The sequence below is a fragment of the Triturus cristatus genome, chromosome 3_1 (genome assembly GCF_964204655.1).
Source record: "Triturus cristatus chromosome 3_1, aTriCri1.1, whole genome shotgun sequence".
Classification (NCBI taxonomy): Eukaryota; Metazoa; Chordata; class Amphibia; order Caudata; family Salamandridae; genus Triturus; species Triturus cristatus.
Window position 1 is genome coordinate 470,179,597 of NC_140583.1, and position 23,669 is coordinate 470,203,265.

The following is a 23,669-nucleotide window of genomic DNA, read 5'->3' on the forward strand; positions in this document are numbered from 1 at the left end:
GGACATTACTAGCGGGGAGAGCAGGCCAGACACAGAATGTGGCCCAGCGAGAACTCTTTAACATATAAAAAGAAGTGGGCAGACAGGCAGTGAGGGTGGGTATTATCTTGAATATATCATTTATTTAAAATAAGGACTGATCGCAATTCCTAGAACCAGAATCACAGGGTGCTGAGCAGGCGTCAAGGCTCGAACCGGTTCCCCAGCTCCAAAGCCGGCAGCTCTAGCCGTTAGGCCACATGCTTACCCGGTGTGTTTTACTATTATTCATAAAAGGTGTGAGGTTCACCGTTGCAGCTTGATAGACGCGTCCTGGTGCGGCAGGCACCGAATGGCGTTGACTAACAGGCAACATGACTCCATAAAAGCCTGGTTGAGTGCACTTTAGGAAGAGCCCTTAACCTCAGGATCAAGAGGCTGGGTGAGAAACAGGCGCATGCGTACTTTATGCAAAAGAAAGGGTAGGGGCGAGGTGTGTTTAGGATGGCTGCTTGGTGAGCATAAAAAAAAAATATCGGGCGGCAGGAGTGGCGTGTGAGCTTGTGTGTCAATTCGTGTTAGAGCAAGAGAGGAGGAAGACACATGTTTTGATGTGTTTGAGAGAGAAAGCGAAGGGAGTCGAAGGACCGATGTGTGTTCTAAGAATGGGAAGTGAGAGGGAGAAGGGGCCAAGGGGAATTGTGGCGTAGGCGCGCGCACGTGTGTGTGATGAAGAAGGATCTCCGTCTCTGAAGATGGTCTCTCTAGGTCTTTGAGACTAACGTGTGACGTATGCCACGGTTACGAATTATTTTATCAGTTAGTTAAATAAGAGGCACCGACATCTGGATAGTTAAGATTGATACACCAGATTAATGTGAGGTTTAAACCTTTTTTGAACAAGAGCAAGATAAACAAGCCCGGCAGGGCGTGGGCGCGAGCGCTTATGGGCGGGGGAGCGGACCCTTTGAAGTGCTTCAAAGGAGCCAAAGCTATAGAGAAGGGAGGGGGGAGTGGGAGCAGCTGTGCACGTGCATGTGATCGTGCACTCAAGGTTTAGGCCAGCCAAAAGTGTGGGTAGCACTTTGAAAATCCCACATATAAAATGTCTCTTCGAGCCTTTGGCTCACGAGACCTAAAAAGGAGCTCTCTTACAGAAGCAGTAACCAACTGACCTGTTTCCATTATATGTACTTTGTTACCTTCATGGTACACGTTCTTAGCAGCAGGCATTTTAACCCTCTGCGCTATTTTAGGATGAGTCAAAACTTCGACTAAACAAACCTCTGGTCTCTTTCCAGGAAGAAGATGATTAATCACCACAGTTATCTTGACACTTTAATAGATGCCTGAAAATTGCTAGAGGTCAGGACGCGGCAGCAGGTGCTTAAATGATATACTTGCGAAAATGATGCTCCCACCCCTATTCAGCGCCCGGTGCGGTAGCACCGCTCGCACCACCCTGGAACCACGTTAGGAACCACCTGCTCTGCAGACACCAGATGACACCTGGTGGTCGTCATGCTAGTCCCGGTGTCTCGCAGAGCTTGCATCCTATGCCCATTAATGATCAACCACTGAGTGTACTTCCTAGTATTATCAGGCACAAGGATTCTCCGGACCACTTCACTGTTGCCCATAGACACTAGGGTTATCCTAGATGGCTCCCCATCATCAATCAGGGCACACCTGTAGCACAATCGATGAGCTACCTCCGTGGACGCACAACCAGTTCTGCAGGCCCTTGGAGGAGCATTAGAGATACATGACATGGGTATATGTCTAATCCCTTGACAAAGGGACTTGCAGCTAACTCCAATCATCCAATCAGGGATATGATGAGCACAGCGCTTTGACACTGAATGGAAGTGTCAAACGGACTCAGTGTCCTAAGGCAAGCAAAACAAGGCCCAAACAGGAGGTCGGCAGCCAAAAAGGTCAGGGTAACCACACCAAAAGATGTCAAGTCTAACAATTACTTTCCACGAAGGAGCTGGAGGATTGATCAGCATTGGTGGCCATTGGAAAAGTAGGTGACTTGGGTTAGGATTGTAAAGGGTAAAATGTCTGTGTTCACATCATGGAGGTGTAGGTTGCGCTCTCTCATCAATCGATGGACATGAGTGAGGAAGGTGATGATTTTATTACACAAAATTGTATTCACTTATTTATCCATTTTACAGTGATAGCGTAGCCGCTGAGTCACAGAAAAAATGATGTTAAAACAAAATAAAGGTTGTTAAGCAATGCAGAGCAAGTTTAAGTTTATTAATTTGTGGCTAGCACTAATACCTTTCATTTTAAATAACGAATAAAAACGCGGCCTCGCCACAACTAACAGAAAAAAAATATGGGCAAAATATTCTAAAATCTGAGTTTACTGAAATTGCATTTACCTTAGATAAAGAAAAACAACCCCGCATTTTTTAGCCTGAAATAGCTCCAAGTTTATCTTGCTTTATGGCAAAACGTGATTCATACCTGCAACCTGCATAAACATATTTCAAACGGAATCACTCCGATAAATGTAAACAAATGACACTCAAACTATTTATGCCTTCTGCTTAGTGGCAGGTACACATTGACATTTAAGAGGGGAAACACTGTGAGCATTCATTAAGGCATTAGTACCAAACATTGCTACAACAGTAACAGGCATACGCCTTTTCATCCAGGTCAGCTTGTTTATTTTGCCATAGCAACATTTTTGATTGTGTACATCGTATGAAAGAAACACCCAGGCAACATCCCTGGGCAACTTCCAATCATATACTACTTAGTATCCACAGAATTTACTATTGACGATAAGGACCATTCAAAATCGCTGTGCTGCACATTAAGGCAAACATTTGGAAACTAGTGTCTCCTTCGGAATACTACTATATTTTACATTGGAGTCAATTTTATTTAACATTTTTTGAAAAATAAGCGTATAATTTATGGGTCACCTGGGTAAAACAAATAAGTCATGGAAGCTTTTCTGGACGGAATTTAAAAAAACGTAATTCTCACTGTGTGTAGCATTTAAGTCATTCTTATAGGTGTACGAGACTAACGCTAGAAATAAAATTTAGTTGTTAACTACAAAAATGTCTGTTAGTGCAAAGGTAACTGGGTAACCACACATGTACAGTGCTTCAAATAGAAATATAAGTGTGCAGGTATTCACTGTCCTAGAGCACTTGCTTGCTACTGAGAAGTGTGATAGTCTCCCATGAGAAGCAATGCAACCTGGCTGAGTAGGGCTGGTATTACACCTTCAAATTAAATAACTGCAGGTACTAAGAACCTGACAGCACCTGCCCATTTAATGTACTGCCGATGTACTAGTCCAAACTGAACCAAGTGAAGATACACAGCTCCTGCATGATGTTCACAAAACACACTACATGTTGTTCATAAAATGTATATGTTGTTATGGCCTGTTAGAAATACTTTGGCAATTAAAGATGAAGGGCCATTGATGTGTGCGACTCGCAAATTGCACTAAATCGCAAACATCAATGTACAACAGTGTGAGAGACACTGTTTGCGAGTCCCAATGGGGTCGCAAATTGCATGCCTCATGCATATTAATGAGGCTGACGCAATTTGCGACCCCTTTGGGAATGGCTGGCACTCCACGGGCAGGGTGGCCTGCTCACCACCATGTCTGGGACTGCTTTGTCAATAAAGCAGTTTTTTTTTAATGCAGCCCGTTTTCCTTTAAGGAAAAAGGGATGCATTTAAAGAAAAAAGAAATAAAAGTTTTAGTTTCATTTTTTAAGGGCAGGTAGTGGTCCCTGGGACCACTGCCTTCTCTTAAAAAAATGTTGCACACCCATTAACAAAAGGGAAGGGGTCCCATGGGGACGCCTTCCCGTTTGCGAATGGTTTACCACCCTCTTGAAGAGGGTGGTAAACTGCGAGTAAAACATTCTTACCTAGGGTTCAGAGTCACTATTATGAAGGGACGCCCTTGGAACGCCCCTTCCTAATAGCGAGTCGCTAACCCTATTTTGCGAGTCGCAATTACATTAGCGACTCGCAAAATAGGGTTAGTGCATTATGCTACCGTTTTTTGCAGTCGCAAAAGGGCATTATGCCCCTCTGCGACCGCAAAAAACGGATGTACATCTGGCCCAACGTTTCCTGTTGTGAATTCCGACAACCAACTATACAGCAGAGCCAATTCATAAAGTATTTTGAGGCATAAGTTTTACTTGTTCCTAGAAAAACTTGGAACATACATATGCATTGTTCATACCTAAATGCATTTCCCGTGATTATCTTCCCATCTATCCTGCACCCGAAATGTATGGATGTACACATCGCAGTAAGCACAGGAAAGCACGAAAATGAATACAAATCACAGGGTGGGTATTTGATGGAGATCATTTATACGAAAATAGTTTGTGAAAATGAAAATCTATTCTATGAACAGAAAAAAAGAAAAAGCCTACACATTTCCTAACCCTTGGCGTACAGACTGAATGCAATGCCTACAAAACCTATAAGCAGTAGGCAAACAGATAAAATGCTGTATTTTGTGAGAATTACACAAATTTAAATTGGCAATTCATAACAAGTATATATTATGCAGATGTAAGTAGATAATGCTTGTGAATTAACCTCGCATTTGTAAATTATGACCTCGTGTTGTCAGAAACAATGCACGCTGTAACTATATCTGCGAATCCTAGTCACTGTGTTTTTCTTCAATAGGTTAAACTGAAAAATATTTCAAAAATAAAAAAAATACGAATGAAGTATTGCTAGATTTGTCTCATATGTCAATGCAAGAATTGATCATACATCGGTGTATTTTGGGGACATTCAAAGCTTATTCATTATTGAAAATAAAAGAAGTATACACTACGTACATATACGGGTAAAACAAAGAACAAATACTGTACATGAAGGAAATACATAATTCATTATACTGTTTGAAAGTTAAAAGCCATAGGACATATCATTTGATAGATTGTGAGGTTTACAAGAGGTTTGGCAGAAAAAAAGGTTATAAAAGAATGCACCAACAGCCTTGAAGATATCAATGGAAATTGATGTTTTACCTAACTGTATATATACTGTAAAATGGATTCAACCATGGTTGTCTGTTCTTGTTAGAAATGGTATTTCTGGCTGGCTAAGGCGTGCGCCAAAGCCAGGCAGAAACCACCACTCTAGTCAGGGCAAGGAAGTTACACGCCAAAGATAATCCCTGCTCACCACCTTGGTAGCTTGGCACGAGCAGTCAGGCTTATCCCGGAAGCAATGTGTAAAGCATTTGCGTACGCACACAGCAACAACATCCCAGGCCCACCACAAAAGAAACTCCACACAAGGTTATATATAAAAATAGCCTTTGTATTATCATAACACATTAGAATAGTAAGCACATATCATACATGGGGCCACCTGGCACTAGGTCATATTTACAAGGGATTATGTACACCTGACTGGGCCAACTGGACCACTGTCAGTACCATCACAAAGTGAACTTAGTAAATGTAGAATTTAGCATAAACATAGAACACAACCAGTACTACTGGTAATCACTGCACTTAGCTTCAGCCTGTAACTTCAACTACATTAGGCTCAGTATCACATCAGGCGCACATTACATTCTGCGCCAACCTCCCCATCATAAACACATGAGGCCATCATCTCACCAGTCTAAACGCATTAGACCAGGGGTACTCACAAACTTTCTCTCAGGGGCCAAATTTACTGTGTGGTTTCTGGCTGAGGGCCGCACCGGTGGGGGCGGGGCCAGTGGGGGAGGGGGCGGGGCTAGACCGGAAAAAAAACTATGACCATGAGGTTGAACACAGGCCCCTGCAGCGGACGCCTTTGTCCACTGAGCCACCAGACCAGGCATTCACACATATCTATCTATCTATCTATCTATCTATCTATCTATCTATCTATCTATCTATCTATCTATCTATCTATCTATCTATCTATCTATCTATCTATCTATCGCTCTGTCTCCCTCCCTCTCACTGTCTCCCTCCCTCCCTCTGTCTCCCTCCCTCTCTCTCGCTCTCTCCTTCTCTCTATCACTCTCCCTCTCTCTCTCTCTCTACGTCTCCTTCCCTCTCTCTATCTCTCTCTCTCCCTCTGTCTCCATCACTCTGTTTGTCTCCCTTCCTCTCTGCCTCCCTCCCTCTCTGTCTCACTCACTCTGTCTCACTCACTCTGTGTCTCCCTCTCTCTCTGTCTCCCTACCTCCCTCTCCCGTGGGCTGCCCAATGGCTACTTCCGTTCCCAGCATTCACAGTGCAAACAAATGGGCTGCGGCGCGAACGGGTGGCATTTTATTACGTTTGCATTTAGTTAATGTGTGCTATTAGAGGCCCTTGTTCTGTAAGTTACTTAACACTAGGTTATGTTGCCTACACATGGGTTAGCTCTCATCCTGGAGTGAGAAGCAAGTTGAAACAACCGACTAACGATGAAGGGTATGAAGCAAAAGTGTGAACTCCTTTTAAGCGTGATGATCCCGATCTATCATCTTTCCAGGCGCAGACTTGTGAAAGTAAATCCTGCTGCCAACCTGGAAGAGCCGCTCGCACAGCGGCGGAATTTTTAATTAGTTCCGTTTAGGATTGACGTGAACCACGGGCCCGGCGACCGCAGGAGTGGTTGCCCTCAGCTCTGCGCACTGTCACCATTCAGGGTGAGAGCCCAAAGAAGTAAGTTCAGTTGCTGTGTCTATTTCTCCTAATTGCACTTAGTTCACTTTGCTTTTAAAAGCGCGGTCATCTGGAGCAGCCTGTGAACGTGTTACCGAGTCTGCCTTGCTCCCGTCCGTAGTTCGCCGCCATGGTGCGCAAGAGCTCGGCGCGATGAGAGGGGAGGCGGGGCGGGGCACAGAGTGGACAGAGCGCACACAGCCGCCGCACCCAAGTACTTCACGGGTCTTTTAAAGACCATTCACTTGGTAATGAGGCTTTGTTGTATTTCACCTCTTCTTAGTGCCCCTGCATCTCCACTCAATCACAGTGGAGATGCAGGGGCGCTAAGAAGAGGTGAAGTACAACAAAGCCTCATTACCAAGTGAATGGTTTTTAAAAGAATCGCCCGGCCCCATAGCTCGCAACCTGGCGATATACAAAGGCATATGATGTCAGCAAGGTCCGCGGGCCGCCAAGGAAGGCTTGCCGGGCCGCTGGCGGCCCGCGGGCCGTACTATGAGTACCCCTGCATTAGACCATAACCTCCTAAGTATAACTACATTAGGGAATAACTCTCACTAGCATAAACCATAATATGCGAACCAACCTCATAATCATAAAACACATTTAGAGGTATCAATACAGGTGCTTAAATCATTCTACAGGAATCACATTTCCTAGCACCCAAAATCACAGTAGGGCCTGGCGCCCTATAAACCTAACAATCCCCCTGGCCAACTGGCCATCCCAAAGGGGGCGGGGGGGAGAGGGGGGCTCAAATGCCCTGTGTCCAGAATGTCAGGGCTGCTGCCTAGCAGCTGAATCCAAAGTGCGCTACTGCGCAAACCTAAACATAGCAGCTGCCCACTACTTGCTGGGCAGCTGGGAACTCGCTGTGCCTTTTGGTCCCTCTCAGGGTTTCTCTCTCCATTGTGCCTAATTTGTGGCAGCTGCACGCGCTGGCGCAGTTGTGGCATTACTCATGAAGGGGGTGCGGTACCTCTGTGCCCTCTGCACCGCCCCTAGTGGCATTAAACAAATGCCCCCATCGTTGGGGCGGCCCGCTCTCTTGCGGGACCGCCCAGGCGCCGACAATGCGCATCGATTTGCCCCAATGACTCTGGGGCCCATTGAGGCTCTTTTTCACCAAATGAACATGCCTCCCAACCGTTGGAGCAGCCCGCTGCCAGACGGGGCCGCTGTGACTCTGTGCCTCGCATCGGCACAGACACCAAGCAACACCACGGAGCCCCACTCACCGGTTAAGGGCAGGACTTCTCCGGTCGTCGCCCTGGGTCTCCTCGCAGGCGGGAGCAGCAGCACTCCTCTCGTGGCTTCCCTGCACTCCTGGGAGCCCCGCGCTGCCATCGGCGGCCTCGGCCACCTGCGTCCCTTCACCCGGGCCCCCTCCTGGGACCCGGGACTTGGATATCGAGCCGGCAAGGCTCCAGACTTCCTCCGCAGCACGTCCCAGTGCGGGGTGGGCTCCCGCCTGGATTGTCGAACGCCGCGCTTCCTTTCCTGCCACACGGCCCTTCCGCTTCCGTCCACGAGGCCCCGCCCACAACCAGGCGGGCCGCGGATCGCGGCTTCTTCCCGGTTTGTTTGCGCCAACGAGGGGCAGGCTCCCTCTTAGTATTAAGAGATAAAGAGGGGGGCACCCGCTCAACGTGGCAACATGCAGGGTGGGCACCCGCCTTTTTTCATGGATATAAGGCGGGGTGGGCACCCGCTTAATCCCAGCAATTTCGGGGGAATCCCTACACTGGGGATTCCCTCCGGGCCATGTGCAGCTCGGCGCTGCGAAGCTCCAGGGCTCCTCTAGGAGCCAAATCTCAGCGCTCTCAGGGCGCAAAAGGCAGTAAAAAAGTCCTTTAGAAATGAAGGGGCAATGCAGGGCGAAAATAAAGCGCTTCCAGAGGGAAATAAAGCGCAGAAAGAGCCAGGGGCATTAAAAAATAAAGCCAGCACTCACAAGTTGCCGGGGCAGCCCCAAAGTGTTTTCAGGGTCCTGGAGAGGCTCAAGCAAAGCAGAAGGGTCCCAAGAAGTCCTGGGCATCAAAGATGGAGCAAAACAGCTCCCAGCAAAGGCAGAAGGGTCCCAAGAAGCAGTCCTCCAGGCATCCAGGGCCAGGGCAGGGCCCAGGGAGGCAAGCCTTCCCCTGAGCCCCAGCAGCAGCACGCTCCTGATAGATTCAAGTCCACAACAAGAACATTTTCATGGGGTCACAGCCCTTTCTTTTATACAGCATTTTCCTTTGTTCTGCAACTGTAGGGCAAGGGGAGAACCAGATACAACTGGTTCAGGAGCACTTTGTTTTGCTCAGCTCCCCTCTCTATTCACAGGATAGGGACATCAGACGCACCACAGGAGGTGGAGCCAGCATTGTGAAGGGAAGGCCCAGCCCCATTCAGGTCCCAGGTGCAACTCCTCCCTGCCATCTACATGCAGATCTCTCCATTCACCACCGGCCAGACTCACCCTGGCTCCTGGAATTCCCCAGCCCTTTCAGCTCCTGTCAATCACAAGCCAGACAGGCAATTCACATCACACAGCACACAGAAATGCCAACTTCTAGAAGTGGCACTTCTCCACCAGTCTGCGCACACTATTGCGCAGCATTTATTCTCACGAGTTCGCACATACCAAACTCGCCCCTGCACTCCTCTCACATCGGGAACTACCATGGACACACATATCCCCCATGCATTCCTATGGGAGGGCAGGCCAGTCTCACTAAATGTAACACAGAGCACATGCACTTTACACTGGGACACAGTGCTAAAGTGCCTACATTCCTAAAACTACTAACACTACATGGGGAAAAAGGCCAGGATAAATGCAAAAAGGTTAGGGGTGAACCTGCAAAAAGGGCCAGGTCCAACAGTTCTCCACTTGTCTTCTTCATAGAGTAAACTGTAAGGGCCAGATGTACGACCATAGCATTTTGCAACTCGCAAATTGCGACAAATTGTGAGTCACAATTTGTGAGTTGCAAAAATGCTATGTACAACAGTGTTTAAGACACTGCTAGCGATTCCCAATGGGGTCGCAAATTGCATGCCTCATGAATATTAATGAGGCTGTCGCAATTTGCGACTCCATTGGGAATGGCTAGCACTCCTAGGGATGGTGGCCTGTAGGGGTCAGCAGACCTCATGTCTGGAACTGCTTTTAAATTAAACAGTTTTATTTTTTTTAAATGCACCCTGTTTACCTTAAAGGAAAACGGGATGAATTTAAAAAGAAAAACATGTAACTTTTCATTTTTTAAGAGCAGACAGTGGTCCCTGGGACCACTGCCTGTCCTTAAAAAATGTTTGTGCATGCAATTCCAAAGGGAAAGGGGTGCCCTGGGGACCCCTTCCCGTTTGCGAGTGCTTTACCAACCGTCTGAGAAGGGAGGTAAACTGTGAGTGTTTTGGGACCTCATTCTTACATAGCTTTTGGAGTCACTGTTAGGAAGGGAATGCCCCTTTTGTGAGTCGCAAATTATTTGCGACTAGCAAAATAGGGTTCATACATGGGCCACACTTTTTGCAAACAGGCCTAAACCCCCTTTGCGACTGCAAAATACGGTCGTACATGTGGCCCCAAGTGTGATATAAATGTAGGACCATTATTCCCTGTAGCATGGGCGCAAACACTACCTGCCTCCAGAGCCCACGCACTCTCCCAATTCACGCATTTCACAGGTTTATACAAGAGACAGTTCGTCAGCCACTGGATTTAAAACTGTGGAGTCAAGACCCACAGACTTAGAACCTGTGGAGGTCCAGGATTGCGTGAAGAAGAAGAGAAGGGGAACAGGGGTCTTGGGAGTGGAAGGGACCTAGGCTCTGTGGGAAAAAGGCCAGAAGGAGAAAGTAAAGTGGAAGAAGAACAAACAACGCCATGCCAAGAGTTCGTACTCCTACCTGGCCATGATCACTCATCAGGCTCTGCTCTTCCAGGTAAAATGACCGACCTCCCCCCTTCATTTGACCCTTTTGAAATGTTTGCCATTAGGCTCACTTTGGGGAATGTTTTCTTATTGCATGCTGTTGAAACTAATACCACCAACCAAAGCCCCTCTCTTCCAGGGCTATAAAGGCTGTATTAATCAGCTATAACTCTTTCAGGTCTTTGTTGCTATGACAACACTTTAATTTCACTAAAATCTTATAATGATGCAAATTTCTGAGTCCTGTTTTTTTACTAAACCTGGAGAGTAGGTGTCACTAGAGTAAATCATTTATGTCATGACGGTGTGTACCTACATTGCAAAACTGGCCCTAGCATTGCACATTTAATCAAGTGATATGCTAAAATAAAAATCTATAAATTCACAATGCAGCGGCAAAGAACCAGACTCCGAAACCCATCCTACCATCAGCATAACAACATAACGGCAGCCATTTTGTGCACTGCAGACATACCTCTCTGAAGCATGCCTAGTTCTTAAGATTAATGGCTTTATTTATCCCATGGCATTATATCCTCAGTAAAATGTTTTTACAGATCTTTGAAAGAGGACATAGCATGAAAAATGGCCTGAAACTTGAAGGCAAAATCAAGTTACTCTATTTTGAGAATGGGACCATAATTCAGTCATTACACCATAACCAATCACTGCTTCAAAAACCACCTTCAGTAAAGCTGATCATTAATTTGATTCTGCATTTAAAATATCCCCCACATTAGCTGTAGGAGCTTAGCACCTTAGATGTCTTAATATAACTTAAAAAACACTTGAGCTTTAGATAATCAATTCCGTGTCTGATCACTTGTTTGTTTTCCAAGAGTGAATAATAATGGTGCCATGTTACCAAAACCATTATCTGCATAGGATGCATGCCATCTACAGAGGACCCTAGTAGTAGTCTCCAGCTGGTTGGAAATTTGGTCCAGGTCAGAATAATAATCAGATAAACTTTGCCAGCTCTTAAACTACCAAGTACCATGAAATTAGATAACAGTAACACTTGCTACTAACAGTATTTAAAAACAAAATGTCAACGCTGCAGTATTAAATGCTATTCAATAATTACTCTGAATAACATTCTACTCTACTGTTTGTATAGGTCCAAATCATAACATTAATTTCTATTGAATCATGCATATGCAATATTAATTTGCATAAGGTTGATCACTGTCTGTAATGGTATAGGTGAGCCAAAACAATGAAATGCACCTAGAGCAATAACCAGTGCCATTTCCATCCTTAGATTTTTCTTGTCAAATTGAGTTATTCTAAGTGGTATAGATATGCCCAGACATGGGTCCTTGGTCAAACGTGTCATATTGGCTTAAGCTAAGCTTCCTTGCTGAGGCCCAATAAGGTCGATAACATGTCTAAGGGGTCAATTACGATGGCGGAAGGACTGCCACCGCCAGCCATGCGGTGGCGGTCCTTCCGTACGCGAGTTTCCCCCCGCCAAATTAGGATAGCGGGGGAATCTCACCGCGACCGTGGCGGTCGCAAAGACCGTCCGCCACGGTACCGCCAGTGGCAATCCTTAGGATTGCTCAGTAGAGTGGTCTTCACCGGTAAAATGGCGGCTGCGCCTAGATGGCTGTAGACAGCCTTTCCACGGCGGTGGAACCGCCATGGAAAGGCTGGCGGGGATTGGGTTTGGGGACCCGTTATGGGCCTCCCTTGTGTTGGAGGAGGTGAGGGTGCACTTGGGGGGTACCCATGGTAACCCCCTACATTTCACAGCACTATGTGGAAGGCACCTAGTGGTGCCTGCCACGTAGTGATGTGAAGTGCACAACATGGCATTTTGGCATCACGGCAGGTGCTGCTGTCAGCAGCAACCGCTGCAATGGTAAAATGCAGGATCCGACCGCCACGGTGGCAGTCGAATCCTGATCTGGTGTGCGGGACCACCGCATGCATGGCGGACGGCCTCGGTTTACACCAGGATGGCGGATGGACTCCAGTCCGTCCGCCATCCTCATGAGCCCCCAAGTTTGCTTCTGCAGCTTGGGAGTTTGGTCCCACAGGTCCCTTTCGGAGTGATGTCAAGATTGCTATGCATTAGGTTGTCTAAAAAAAACTATGGAATGCTTTGTGGCCCCAATAATGATCAAATATTTAGACTTATTCAGGCATTTCGGTCTATCATATGAAGGAATACGGAGAGCATCCAAAGCCAAAGAACCACAGAAAAATCATGCATGTCTACTTATATCTCAAGGAAAAAAGTGTACAGCGTTCACACTTAAGGTCTGAAATAATAAAACAATCTTTCATCAGTGTTCCTACTTGCACACTCCATCAATGGTTTCCGACCTTTTACGAAGAGTTCTTAAATTGGAACAGTAATTACTGGTGGGTTCTAGATTTTTTTTAGTACAAATACTAATTCTGATAAGGAATGTTATAGTAATGTTTGAGGACATGAATTAATATTTTCCTTTCTGATCATAAAATCAGCAAAGATTGCAGTTAGTTTCATTTTGTAATTTTGTTTTATTTTCCTATGGAAAAATGGAACTGTGACTTTATGTTCTTTTTCTAAAGTGCGACAAATTTTACTATTTGAAATTTCATTTCCGTGCATAATGCAACATCCAACCAATACCTCAAAACATGGCTCTTCGACAGACCCCCACCTTGATGGACTGGAACCTGCGACCCTCCCTTCCAGCGCCTGGAGACCCTTACGGGTGAGTAGTCGCGCTTAACAAACACCTGATTGATTGATATATAGTACTAAATTAAGTAAACATTATCATAGTTCATCTAATATAATGTTATTAATTAGAGGGATTGGCACACAAACGATTTTGCCATGATATTTCAACTGGAAGACCAGAGTGAAATGTAGGACTCCAGTTGACCCTACACAAAGATATTGCGTCTTCGCTTTGAGGCCATCATTAAGAATTTTCTGTACTTTTATGTGTGGATACTAGTGGGCCTGTTAAACGGTAAAAAAATTATTTTGTTAAGTTAGCCTCTACTCTTCCATTTTGTCTACCAGCCCCCATTTTGTGTTTCTGTGGGGACTTTTTGCAAAGTCAGAAGTTACGTGTCCACTGAAAACTGGTTGTGCTGATAATGCTTGCGTACCAGAGTAGAGGCCCTGCCCTGCCGAAAGGCCTGAGCACACAGATGTTTAATCTATAAGCCCACCAATACCTGTAACCCCCCCATGCCTCTCTATAAAGATGACGTGGGTGGGGGTTTATCAGGAGTTAGCAGTCTGCATTTCATCATGACGAAGTGGTTTCCAATGTGTTTCACGAGGCACCAAACTGTATAAATGCCGTACTTGAACTTGTGCTTATCAGTTCCCTCCCTCGGGCACTTGCAGTGTCTGGATGATGGGACTCCTCTCATGAGTGAAACAAACTCGTCTTTTGTTTCCACTCCAGTGTTGATCCTCATTTGTGAACCCCTAGACGAAGGGTGTCCCTGCACTAGTGAGACAGATAGGAATCTCACTTCTACAGGCGTTGCATAATCTCTAATTCCAGCCAATATTGCAGCACCAAAAACCTAGCAAAATTACAATTTGATCCCAAAACAGGGAACAGATGCACAAATGCAGGAATACCATCTTCTTGTCTAGTGATTTTCATCCAGTTTCAGGGACAGAGCGAGGATATGTTCTGCCTCCTTGGTGCAGCAGTTCTACAGCTAGGGCGAGGGATTCAGGGCAAGATAGGACAGGCTGAGCCACTTTAGGCTTAGGCAGGGTGGAGCATTGCACGTCCCTACCACCCCCCGGTGCAGCAGCAGTAGGCTGGGGCCGAGGTGTGTTCTTGCCCGCAGCCTCTTAGCAGTTTCACTGGAAGCGCGTCTGCACCCGGTGATACCGGAAACAGTGTATACGGGCCTGGAATTATTGGACCCGAAGCCACCTGGCTACTAGAGACAGTATACAGAATCTACTGGAGATAACGCTCTGGGCGGATATACCGTAGTTGAACAACCCATCCGCTCCCAATCATCAATATGTATTAGTTAAAATGTTAACGTTTTCCTCCTTGATCGAAGAGAACTCCATCCTAGACGCCTCCCAGTCTGGATTCCGCAGCAACCACAGCACCGAGACCGCCCTCCTCTCCGCCACGGACGACCTCCGCTTGCTACTCGACCAGGGACAAACTGCTGCCCTCATCCTTCTAGACCTCTACACAGCATTCAACACCGTTTCACATCGCACTCTCGCAGCCAGACTTTACGGCGCGAGGATACAAGGAACCGCCCTCGACTGGATCCAATCTTTCCTCTACGGCAGAACACAGAGGATCAGACTACCTCCCTTCCTCTACGAACCCACCGATATCAACTACGGAGTACCCCAAGGATCATCGCTCAGCCCTGCGCTCTTCAACATCTACATGGCCCCCCTCGCTGCCATCATCAGACAGCATGGGCTCAGCATTGTATCCTACGCCAACGACACCAAGCACACCAGACTCTGCTTCCAGGAAGGAATGAAGAACGTGGCAGCCTGGATGAAAGACAACTGCTTGAAGCTCAACCCAGAGAAGACCGATGTCCTCATCCTCGAACCCTGCACGTCTGCCTGGGACAACACCTGGTGGCCCTCCACCCTCGGAAATCCACCCACCCCTACAGACCATGCACGAAACCTCTGCATTATCCTGGACTCCTCATTCTCTATGAACCGCCAGATCAACACCGCCGCCACTACTAGTTTCAACTGCCTGCGCATCCTCCGTAAGAACTTCAAATGGATCCCCCCCCCCTGACTGCAGAAGGACCGTCACCCAAGCGCTCATAACCAGCAGACTGGACTACTGCAACGCCCTCTATGCCGGAGTCAGAACTCTTCTACACAAACTCCAAACCATCCAGAACGCCGCAGCCATACTCGTCCTCGGGATACCGCGTCACAAACACATCACCCAACACCTTCGAGGCCTTCACTGGCTCCCCGTCAAGAAGAGGGAAACTTTCAAACTCCTCACCCATGCCTACAAATCCCTCAACAACATCGGACCCAAATACCTCAACGAGAAAGTATCCTTCCACGTACCAAAGAGGAACCTCCGCTCCGCCGACCTCGCCCTGGCAGAGGTCCCCCGTATCAGCAGAAACAGAACTGGCAGGAGAGCCTTCGCCTACATCGCAGCCAAGACCTGGAATGAGTTCCCCGTGAGCATCAGATGCTCCCCGACACTGCACTCGTTCAGGAAGGACCTCAAGACCTGGCTTTTCTACTGATCTGGAACGGGCCCCCCCCAGTGCCTTGAGACCCTTACGAGTGAGTAGCATGCTTTATAAACTCCCTGATTGATTGATTGATTGAGTCTGCTGCTGATGAGGGCGTGTGTGACGGTTTTCCTGTGTTTGGCAGCGAGCCAGTTGGTCTTTTGTAGGGGATGGAAGGTGTGGAAATAAGAAGTGACAGCTTTGATTTGGTGGTCCATTTTGAGTTCAGAGTCCAGGATGATTCCGAGGTTACTTGCATGGTCCGTGGGGGAGGGTGGGTCCCCGAGGGCTGGGGACAACCAGGTGTTGTTCCAGGCATCGGGTGTGGGCCTATGGTGAGTACTTCGGTGTTGTCTATATTTAGTTGCAGGCAGCTGTTCTTCATCCACCTGGCGACTGCTTCCATTCCTTCTTGAAAGTTTTATTTGGAGATGTTGGGTTCGTTGGATAGGGAGAGGATGAGTTGGGTGTCGCTGCGTACAATACGATGTTGAGTACGTATGATCTGACGATGGATGGGAGCAGAGCCATGTAGCTGTTCAACAGGGCAGGGCTGATGGAGGATCCTTAGGGGACTCCGCAGGTTGTCGGTGTGGGGTCCTAGAGAAAGGGAGGGAGTCTGACCCTCTGCGTTCTGCCGAAGAGGAAAGAGCAGATCCAGTTGAGGGTTTTGTTCCGGATTTCTGAGTCATGGAGTCTGCGGGCTAGGGTGCAGTGTGAGGCTGTGTCGAAGGCTGCGGAGAGGTCCAGGAGGATGAGGGCCACAATCTCTCCTCTGTCGAGGAAGGAGCGGATGTCATCTGTCGCAGCGAGGAGGGCAGTTTCGGTGCTGTGGTTCTTCCTGAAGCCTGACTGGGAGAAGTCGAGGATGTTGTTTCCTTCTATGAAGGAGGCGAGTTGACTGTTGACAGCTTTCTCAATGACTTTCGCCTGCTACGGGAGTAGAAAGATTGGTCTGAAGTTCTTGAGGTCGGTGGGGTCTGACGAGAGTTTTTTCAGGTGGGGGTGATCTCTGCATGTTTCCAGTCATCGGGAAAGAAGGAGGCGGTCTCAAAGGAGCACTGATGAATTGCTGAAGCTCGGCGTAATGATTTCTGCGGCTCTGTGGTAGATGTGGTGGAGGTAGGGGTCCATGTGGGCCCCGGAATGGGCTGACTTCAAAGTCTTCATGGTGCCTTCTTGGTTTACCACATGGTGAAACGAACTCACAGAGTTTTGACACAAGGGATCACCCATGTGGGTGGCTCGGTAATCAAAGAGTCATGAGCCACAACATAAAAACTATTGCGGTAAAGTGCACTTTGTGGGCTAAAATCTTACACAACTAATTTTAAATTACGTGGGCTAAAGAAAATGCAATAAGAAGCGATTATGCAGGATTGATTTTCTGTTTTTAAACCATTACAGAACGTTCCTTCGATTAAACAGATAATACATTGAGGATTTTAAGATGCATTCTAAACTGTCCTCATTCAGCCAATGCCCATGTAGGCTATATCACAAATTATGCATCACATCAGAATAGAGAAACTGATCATTCCAATCAGCACACAACATCAAATGAAAAGGTACACAGTTTTGCACCAGGTTTGTACAACTCTCCAAATTAAAAAAATTAAACTAGAACTATACCATAAATATTTTAAAAGCAAACAAAATACAATGTGTCATCTTGCACAAGTGATACCTTTATTAGGCTAACATGTATACATTGTGACCTTCAAGACCACATATATAACTACTTGTGGAATGGTTCTTCATTGCCTTGATAACTAGAACTAGCAATATAACTCCATATACCACAACTTATGTATATCTGCTCATCCAATTTGCAAAAATTCTTAAGGGGTACACTTGGAAACCAGTGATAGAATGCCACACATTTTATAGCACAAACTTGACACAAAGATATTGGAGCGCTTTACATGGGCACCAGTTATGTTACACAAGGACACATTCTTTTTTGAAGACACAGGGAGATTATTTGATTTGCCCAGAGTCACAGGATGTTGAACCGACGCAGAGACATGGAACTTGGGGCCCGATGTAGGTGGCCAAATACTGCTTGGTAACAGTGAAATTTGGTAAATTTCACTGTTACCGACCGGTATTTAGCCATTCCCGATGTAGGGAAGGAATCGGTAATAAGGAATCGGTAATTGCCGATTCCTTAATACCGATTCCTTATTGGCCTTGCATTTAAGGAATCGGTAATACTGATTCCTTGAATGCAATGTAGAAAGCACATGAAAGAGGGCTTTTGGGCCTTAAGGAATCGGTAATTTACACCAACTTCAAGTTGGTGCTAATTACTGAATTCCTTTAAAAAAGCACTTTCTTGCTTTTTTTGAAGTGCCATGTGGCACACATGCATGCCCTTAGGGCATGCATGTGTGCCACATGTGCACACATGCACATTTCAAGGGTGCAACAGGGTGTCCTTTGGACACCCTGGCACCCTTGAAATACCTCCCGGTATTACCGATTCGGTACGAATGACTTCACATTCATTCCTATGGGCCTCCAACCCCATAGGAATGAATGGGTAGGTATTCGTTATTACCGAATCTCACTTACCGATTCGGTAATAACGAATATTAAGGATTCTGTATTTTTTACCGAATTCTTACCTACATCTGAAATATCGATTTCTTAATACCGAATCGGTGAAATTCGGTATTAAGAATTCGGTATTTCACTATTACCTACATCGGGCACTTGATTCCCTAGTTCTAAAGTTGGCAGCTCTGGCTGTTACGCCGCATCCTTCCATTCTCTTAGTTGACGGTTACATTGGATCCTCAACTGGACCAACTGTCCTTGTATCACAGCTTCCAGTTTTAACCAGAGAAGGGACCTTGACCTCATAGACCGCCATCACCACAGAAGAAACAACTGCCACCAGAAGTCTAACCAGCCAATACCTCCATCAGACCCTGTCCCCACCACGCCTTCATTAAGGACTCCAACCCCTCAGTGATGCTCTCACACCTATCCTCAATGCCTTCATCTCTATAGCTACATTTTACTTGGAAACACGCCACAGTCCTCCTAATTCTCAAGAAACCCTCTGAAGATCCATCCATGCTCACCTACTACAGACCAATCTGCTTTCTTCCGTTCCTGATAAAAAAATGTCATAGAGAAACTCATCAACCGATGCCTCACACACCACCTCAGCTCCCACCAACACCTCAACAACACTTAGCCAGGCTTTAGAACCAACCACAGCACAGAAACAACCCTCATTGCCACCACAGATAACATCTGCATGACCGTGAACAGAGGAGACACGGCGGCCCTCATGTTGCTGAAGGTTTCTTCAGAATTCAACATGGTCTTCTGCTCCATCCTCACCTGAGGCCTACACTAGACTGGAATCCAAAGACCCGCTGTCTCCTAGATCTGCTCCTTTCTGACTGGCAGGACTCAAGCAGTCAGCTTGGTCCCTTACTCTTCAGACCTGCAACCTCATCTGTGGAATGCTGCAAGTGTTTTCTATCAGCCCGACTCTCTTCAACGCTCATATCTCGCTAGCTAGCATCATCTACACCCACAACACTGATGTCCTCTCCTATGCCAATGACATGCAAATCATACTCTCTCTCTCTCGGAAAAGACTCCCACACACAAAACACGTTCATTGCCTGCATGACCAAAGTCGTCGTCTAGATGAAGACCAACTGGCTCAAGCTCAACACAGACGAGGCAAAAGTCATCATCTTTGGCAAGAACACCTCACCATGGGACTCCACTTGGTGGCTGGCCGAACTGGTACCCACTCACACCTACTCCAATGCAAAGAATCCTAAAGATGCTAAAGAAAATCTTCCTTGGTTGCCAATCAACACCTGCAAAAATGTAACTCACACCCTTGTCAACAGAAAGCTGGACTAGGGGAACCAGTTATATGCTGAAATCAGTAAGCAACTCACTAGAAGACTGCACACCATTCAGACCTCTGCAGCCAGAATCACCCATAACCTCCCACGCACCACTCACATCAGATCGCACCTCAAGAAGATCTGCTGGTACTTGTTAAACAAGTGTGACAAGTTCAAACCCAAGTTCACACCTTCAAAGCACTACGCAACATAGATCTGTACAACCTTAACAGTTGCATTGCCTTTCACACACCTACCAAACATCTCCACTCTACCAAACTTCTACTTGCACACATCCCACGCATACTCAGAACCAGATCTGGAGATCAGGTCTTCTACATCACTCCGAAAGCATGGAATTACCTCCCATGGCCCATCAGGTCCTCCTCTTCACTTCTTAAGTTCAGCAAGAAGCTGACGACTAGGCTTTTCGAATAGCTCCTTTGCTTGTCTAAGGCAAGGCTAGACCCACCTGCTAATTACAATGATATCCTCCCGAGTGATTGTAGGCTCTACAATTAAACATAACATAACATCACCTAATATAACCAAGTATATGGGTTAGTTAAAATGATGCAACAATTTGGAAACTAAATATAGCTCACTTTGATTTAAAATTGAATTTACTTTCAATACTGAGGTGTCGTGTATGCCTTTGCAGTGCATTACAAAAAATGATAGGTACTCAGTTTCGATGTGTATTGTCACACTAGCTTTAAATAGCAATAGTTTCCGTTAACGCCACTGGTTTGTACGTCACTTTGACATGAGATTGTTTCTTTTCATATTATATACGCGTCCAGATAATATTACTGTGTCAGTTTAAAGCTGGAATACTGTGATTAGGCAGATTTTGATCCATCTGAGTAGAAACACATTAATCCCCCAGTGACCCATAACGTGAGAGCTCATCAGCATAAATAATTAAGCCTCTGTGGTAAGCGCTTCTGATGTTGGTTTTGATGACCCGCGTGTCATTATCCATATGTTGGGCTCCGTGAGTTCGTTTCACAATGTGGTAAACCAAGAAAAGGGCTTTTGTTTCAGGGAAATGTCTCAAAATTTAAGACATTCTGGCAATTATTTGCTACTTTCCGATAAATTGTCCATGTATTTACTAGAAACATTTCTGCAAACTGTTTAGAAAGCATATTATTTTTTTTTATTTATTTAAACATTTGTTTCACAGAATGCAGAGTTTCCGATATTTCTTGTAAAGTGAAAATACCCAGCAAAATTACTGTAGATTGGAAAACGCAGATCTCCAAACAGCAGGACATTTCCATGTACTGTCTGAGCCCAACGTATTGAGTTTATGTACGTATTTTCTAAACCGCTCAATCACGGGCAGGTAGTGCTAAAGAATGGAAAACCAAACACCTGCTAGCTACAGTTTATCACGCCTTTCAGTAGCAGTCATCTCATATATTTATTTTCGGATGCTGTAGTCAGAATGATGATATTATTAAAAGAAAAGCAATATTTTAATACGGTTGGTTTGCTTGCTTGCTTTGTCTTGCTTTAATAACACTAAATAACGACAAGCAGATTACTGTTGTGGCGTACTGATACCCAAACATCACCGACAAAACACAAAAACACAAATGCAAGTGATTTATATTATTCAGACTCCCTTATGGGACCAACATTAAATACACTATTCGCTCTGTGCCATCTGTTCGCGTGTTCAAAGTGGTGAGGGCAACAAACAATAAGGGCTAGGTAACAATAACACATCCTACCACATGGAGTAGATCATCTTTTACAGAAATAACACTAAGCATTTAATGACTTGATTTCATTTTGCCACTGGCTAAAAGTATTATTGGATGATGGTATCACTCATGACTTGACCCTGGAAATGGGTCAGCATTTACATAGTTCTGCAATTTGTATTTTAAAAATGTTTATAGCACGGACTTGGTCCGGGCATCAGAGACCTTTTCAGGAGAATCAACCGTAATCAAACAATCACATCGAGATCGCATCAGAGAGGCAATTTACGAGGACTGAAAAGTAGGAATTCGAAACTAAGTGGGATATAAGCCATATAAAGCATTATTAGGTGAAGGTATCACTGATGATATGTGACCAGTAACCCTTGAAGTGTGACAGCATTTACATAGTTCTGCTATTTAATTATTTGTTTAGATTTTATATAGCACGGTCTTGGTCCGGGGGCATCAGAGCGCTTTATAGGAGAACCGTTCACAAACAATCACATCGAGATTCCATTAGAGAGGCAACATAGGAAGGCTGAAAAGTAGGAAATCGAGAGTAAGTCGGAGATAAGTGAGAGTGCATCTATCCTGTTGCTTGCCGTCGTTCCTGACCGCCTCTTACCCGCAGGTGCAGATCTCGCAGATACATTTGCGCTTCATGCTTAGGGTGATGTTCCGCACACAGGATTCGTCTGCTGTTAATTGCACGTGGTGATAAGGGACGCGTCCTACAGCCAGATGAACACTTGTCGCTTGTGTGGCTGCAAGTGTACCATCTCCCCAAATTCACTGTTACCAGGGACGCGCGCCGTTGCCTGGCAACTTGGTGAGCGTCGACTGGTCAACATCGAATGGCTAGCGTGGTGACATGAAACGTCAAGTTTGGGGCGGGCACTAAAAATGCTCCCACCCGATGGGATCATCCGAAGCCTATTCACTCCCCATCAAAACGTCTGCGTGGAGGATGCGATGCATCGCAGAAAGCAACAGTTTTTAAAACTTTGAAGGGACGTCACTGGTTTAATGAGACAGCCGCAAAAAGTGAGCGAGCACAACCCGACCCTCCTCAATGTATTAGAATGTGTGACGAAACGGGGGCAGTTCTTAATTGAAAAAGGAACTGCCCAGGCTGATCTGGGACTTCTGGTTGTCCCACTTCTCAGTCCCTCTGTCCCATTCAGGGAAGGCAGCCGCAACATTCCCAGACAGAACAGCGTAGTTCCCCGAATAGTTTGATTAACTCTCCTTGGAATACTTCAGTCCCAGACTAGCATAAACGCACCGTTCTAAAGTGGGCGGTAGCCATCGACTGTCGGGGGCGGAGCGGAGCGGAGACACGTGCAGGCTTCACGGCAAATCAGTACTTGGGATACTAGCCGACGCACCGTGATAGGGTGAAGGCATCCTTACACTTTAGCAGGGTCTGGGAGCTGTGTGACTGCGCGACCCGGAAGTTCTAAAGTTATGGACAAGTGACATCCGTTAAACATAAACAACGGACGACGGATGTTAGACTGAATTTACTCACGGTCCGTGTAAGTAGCGGACAGGTGGTCACCTTAACAAGTAGATGTATGACGCTATTTAATCGATAGGTCAGAGCTTCTTAATCTAAGTTACCGACCAGTTAGAAAAATACATACTTGTTCAGCCCTGATTCAGAATACATGTACCTACTACCATGGAGTATCTTATCTGCTTGCTGCTGAGCGATTACAGTTCTTTCCCGTCGAAAATATTGCACCAGTGTTGAGTAGTGCAGACGCACGACAATGAAATGCACTCGGTAGTGTCGCATTGTCTTCCGTGTGCTTGCTTACTTTCAACGATGGCGCGCGTAGCCCTTTCATACCTGTAACATTTGGCCAGGTGGGTTCTGACGCGAGGCATGGTGACTCGTAGTATGGTCAATTTCAATTGCATTAGCAGCCATTTGGAGCTAAACTTGTAGTTCTTGTTAAAGTTAGCGGGTTGGCCGACTCTACCCTTAGTTCACTCGTTTCTCAGTATATGGTAGTAGAAACAGTCGTCTAATGGGCGGAATGTTGGGTAGCCTGACCGTTCCATCAAAGAAGAGTTTGAGGTCCGGTATTATTTGCTATTGTGACCGATTAATCCTGCCACCTGACGCAGGTATTGCGGGAGTCCCAAGGGGAAACGAAGTGGTAGGTGACACTTTATTTTCATTTACAGTTGCCCTTGGTTTTCTTCTTGGGTTTGAGTGGCTGACCACTTTGGCTCCACGTC

General features: G+C 46.1%; 2 protein-coding genes across 6 annotated transcripts in view; one reads left to right on the top strand and one right to left on the bottom strand.

Annotated features, from left to right (window-relative positions):
• SAXO2 (stabilizer of axonemal microtubules 2) overlaps positions 1-22,219 on the bottom strand; it is a 98,208-nt gene extending 75,989 nt beyond the window's left edge. Inside the window, exon 1 of the mRNA XM_085644296.1 lies at positions 22,045-22,219. Within this exon, the coding sequence (XP_085500422.1) occupies positions 22,045-22,082 (38 nt within the window). The 5' untranslated portion in view covers positions 22,083-22,219. The remainder of the gene's footprint in view (positions 1-22,044) is intronic.
• Positions 22,220-22,328: 109 nt separating this feature from the next.
• EFL1 (elongation factor like GTPase 1) overlaps positions 22,329-23,669 on the top strand; it is a 987,271-nt gene continuing 985,930 nt past the window's right edge. Inside the window, exon 1 of one of the 5 annotated variants that reach the window (XM_085644294.1) lies at positions 22,329-22,463. The gene's annotated coding sequence lies outside the window, so the exon portion shown is untranslated. The other 4 variants (XM_085644291.1, XM_085644292.1, XM_085644293.1 and 1 more) reach the window with 4 other exon arrangements.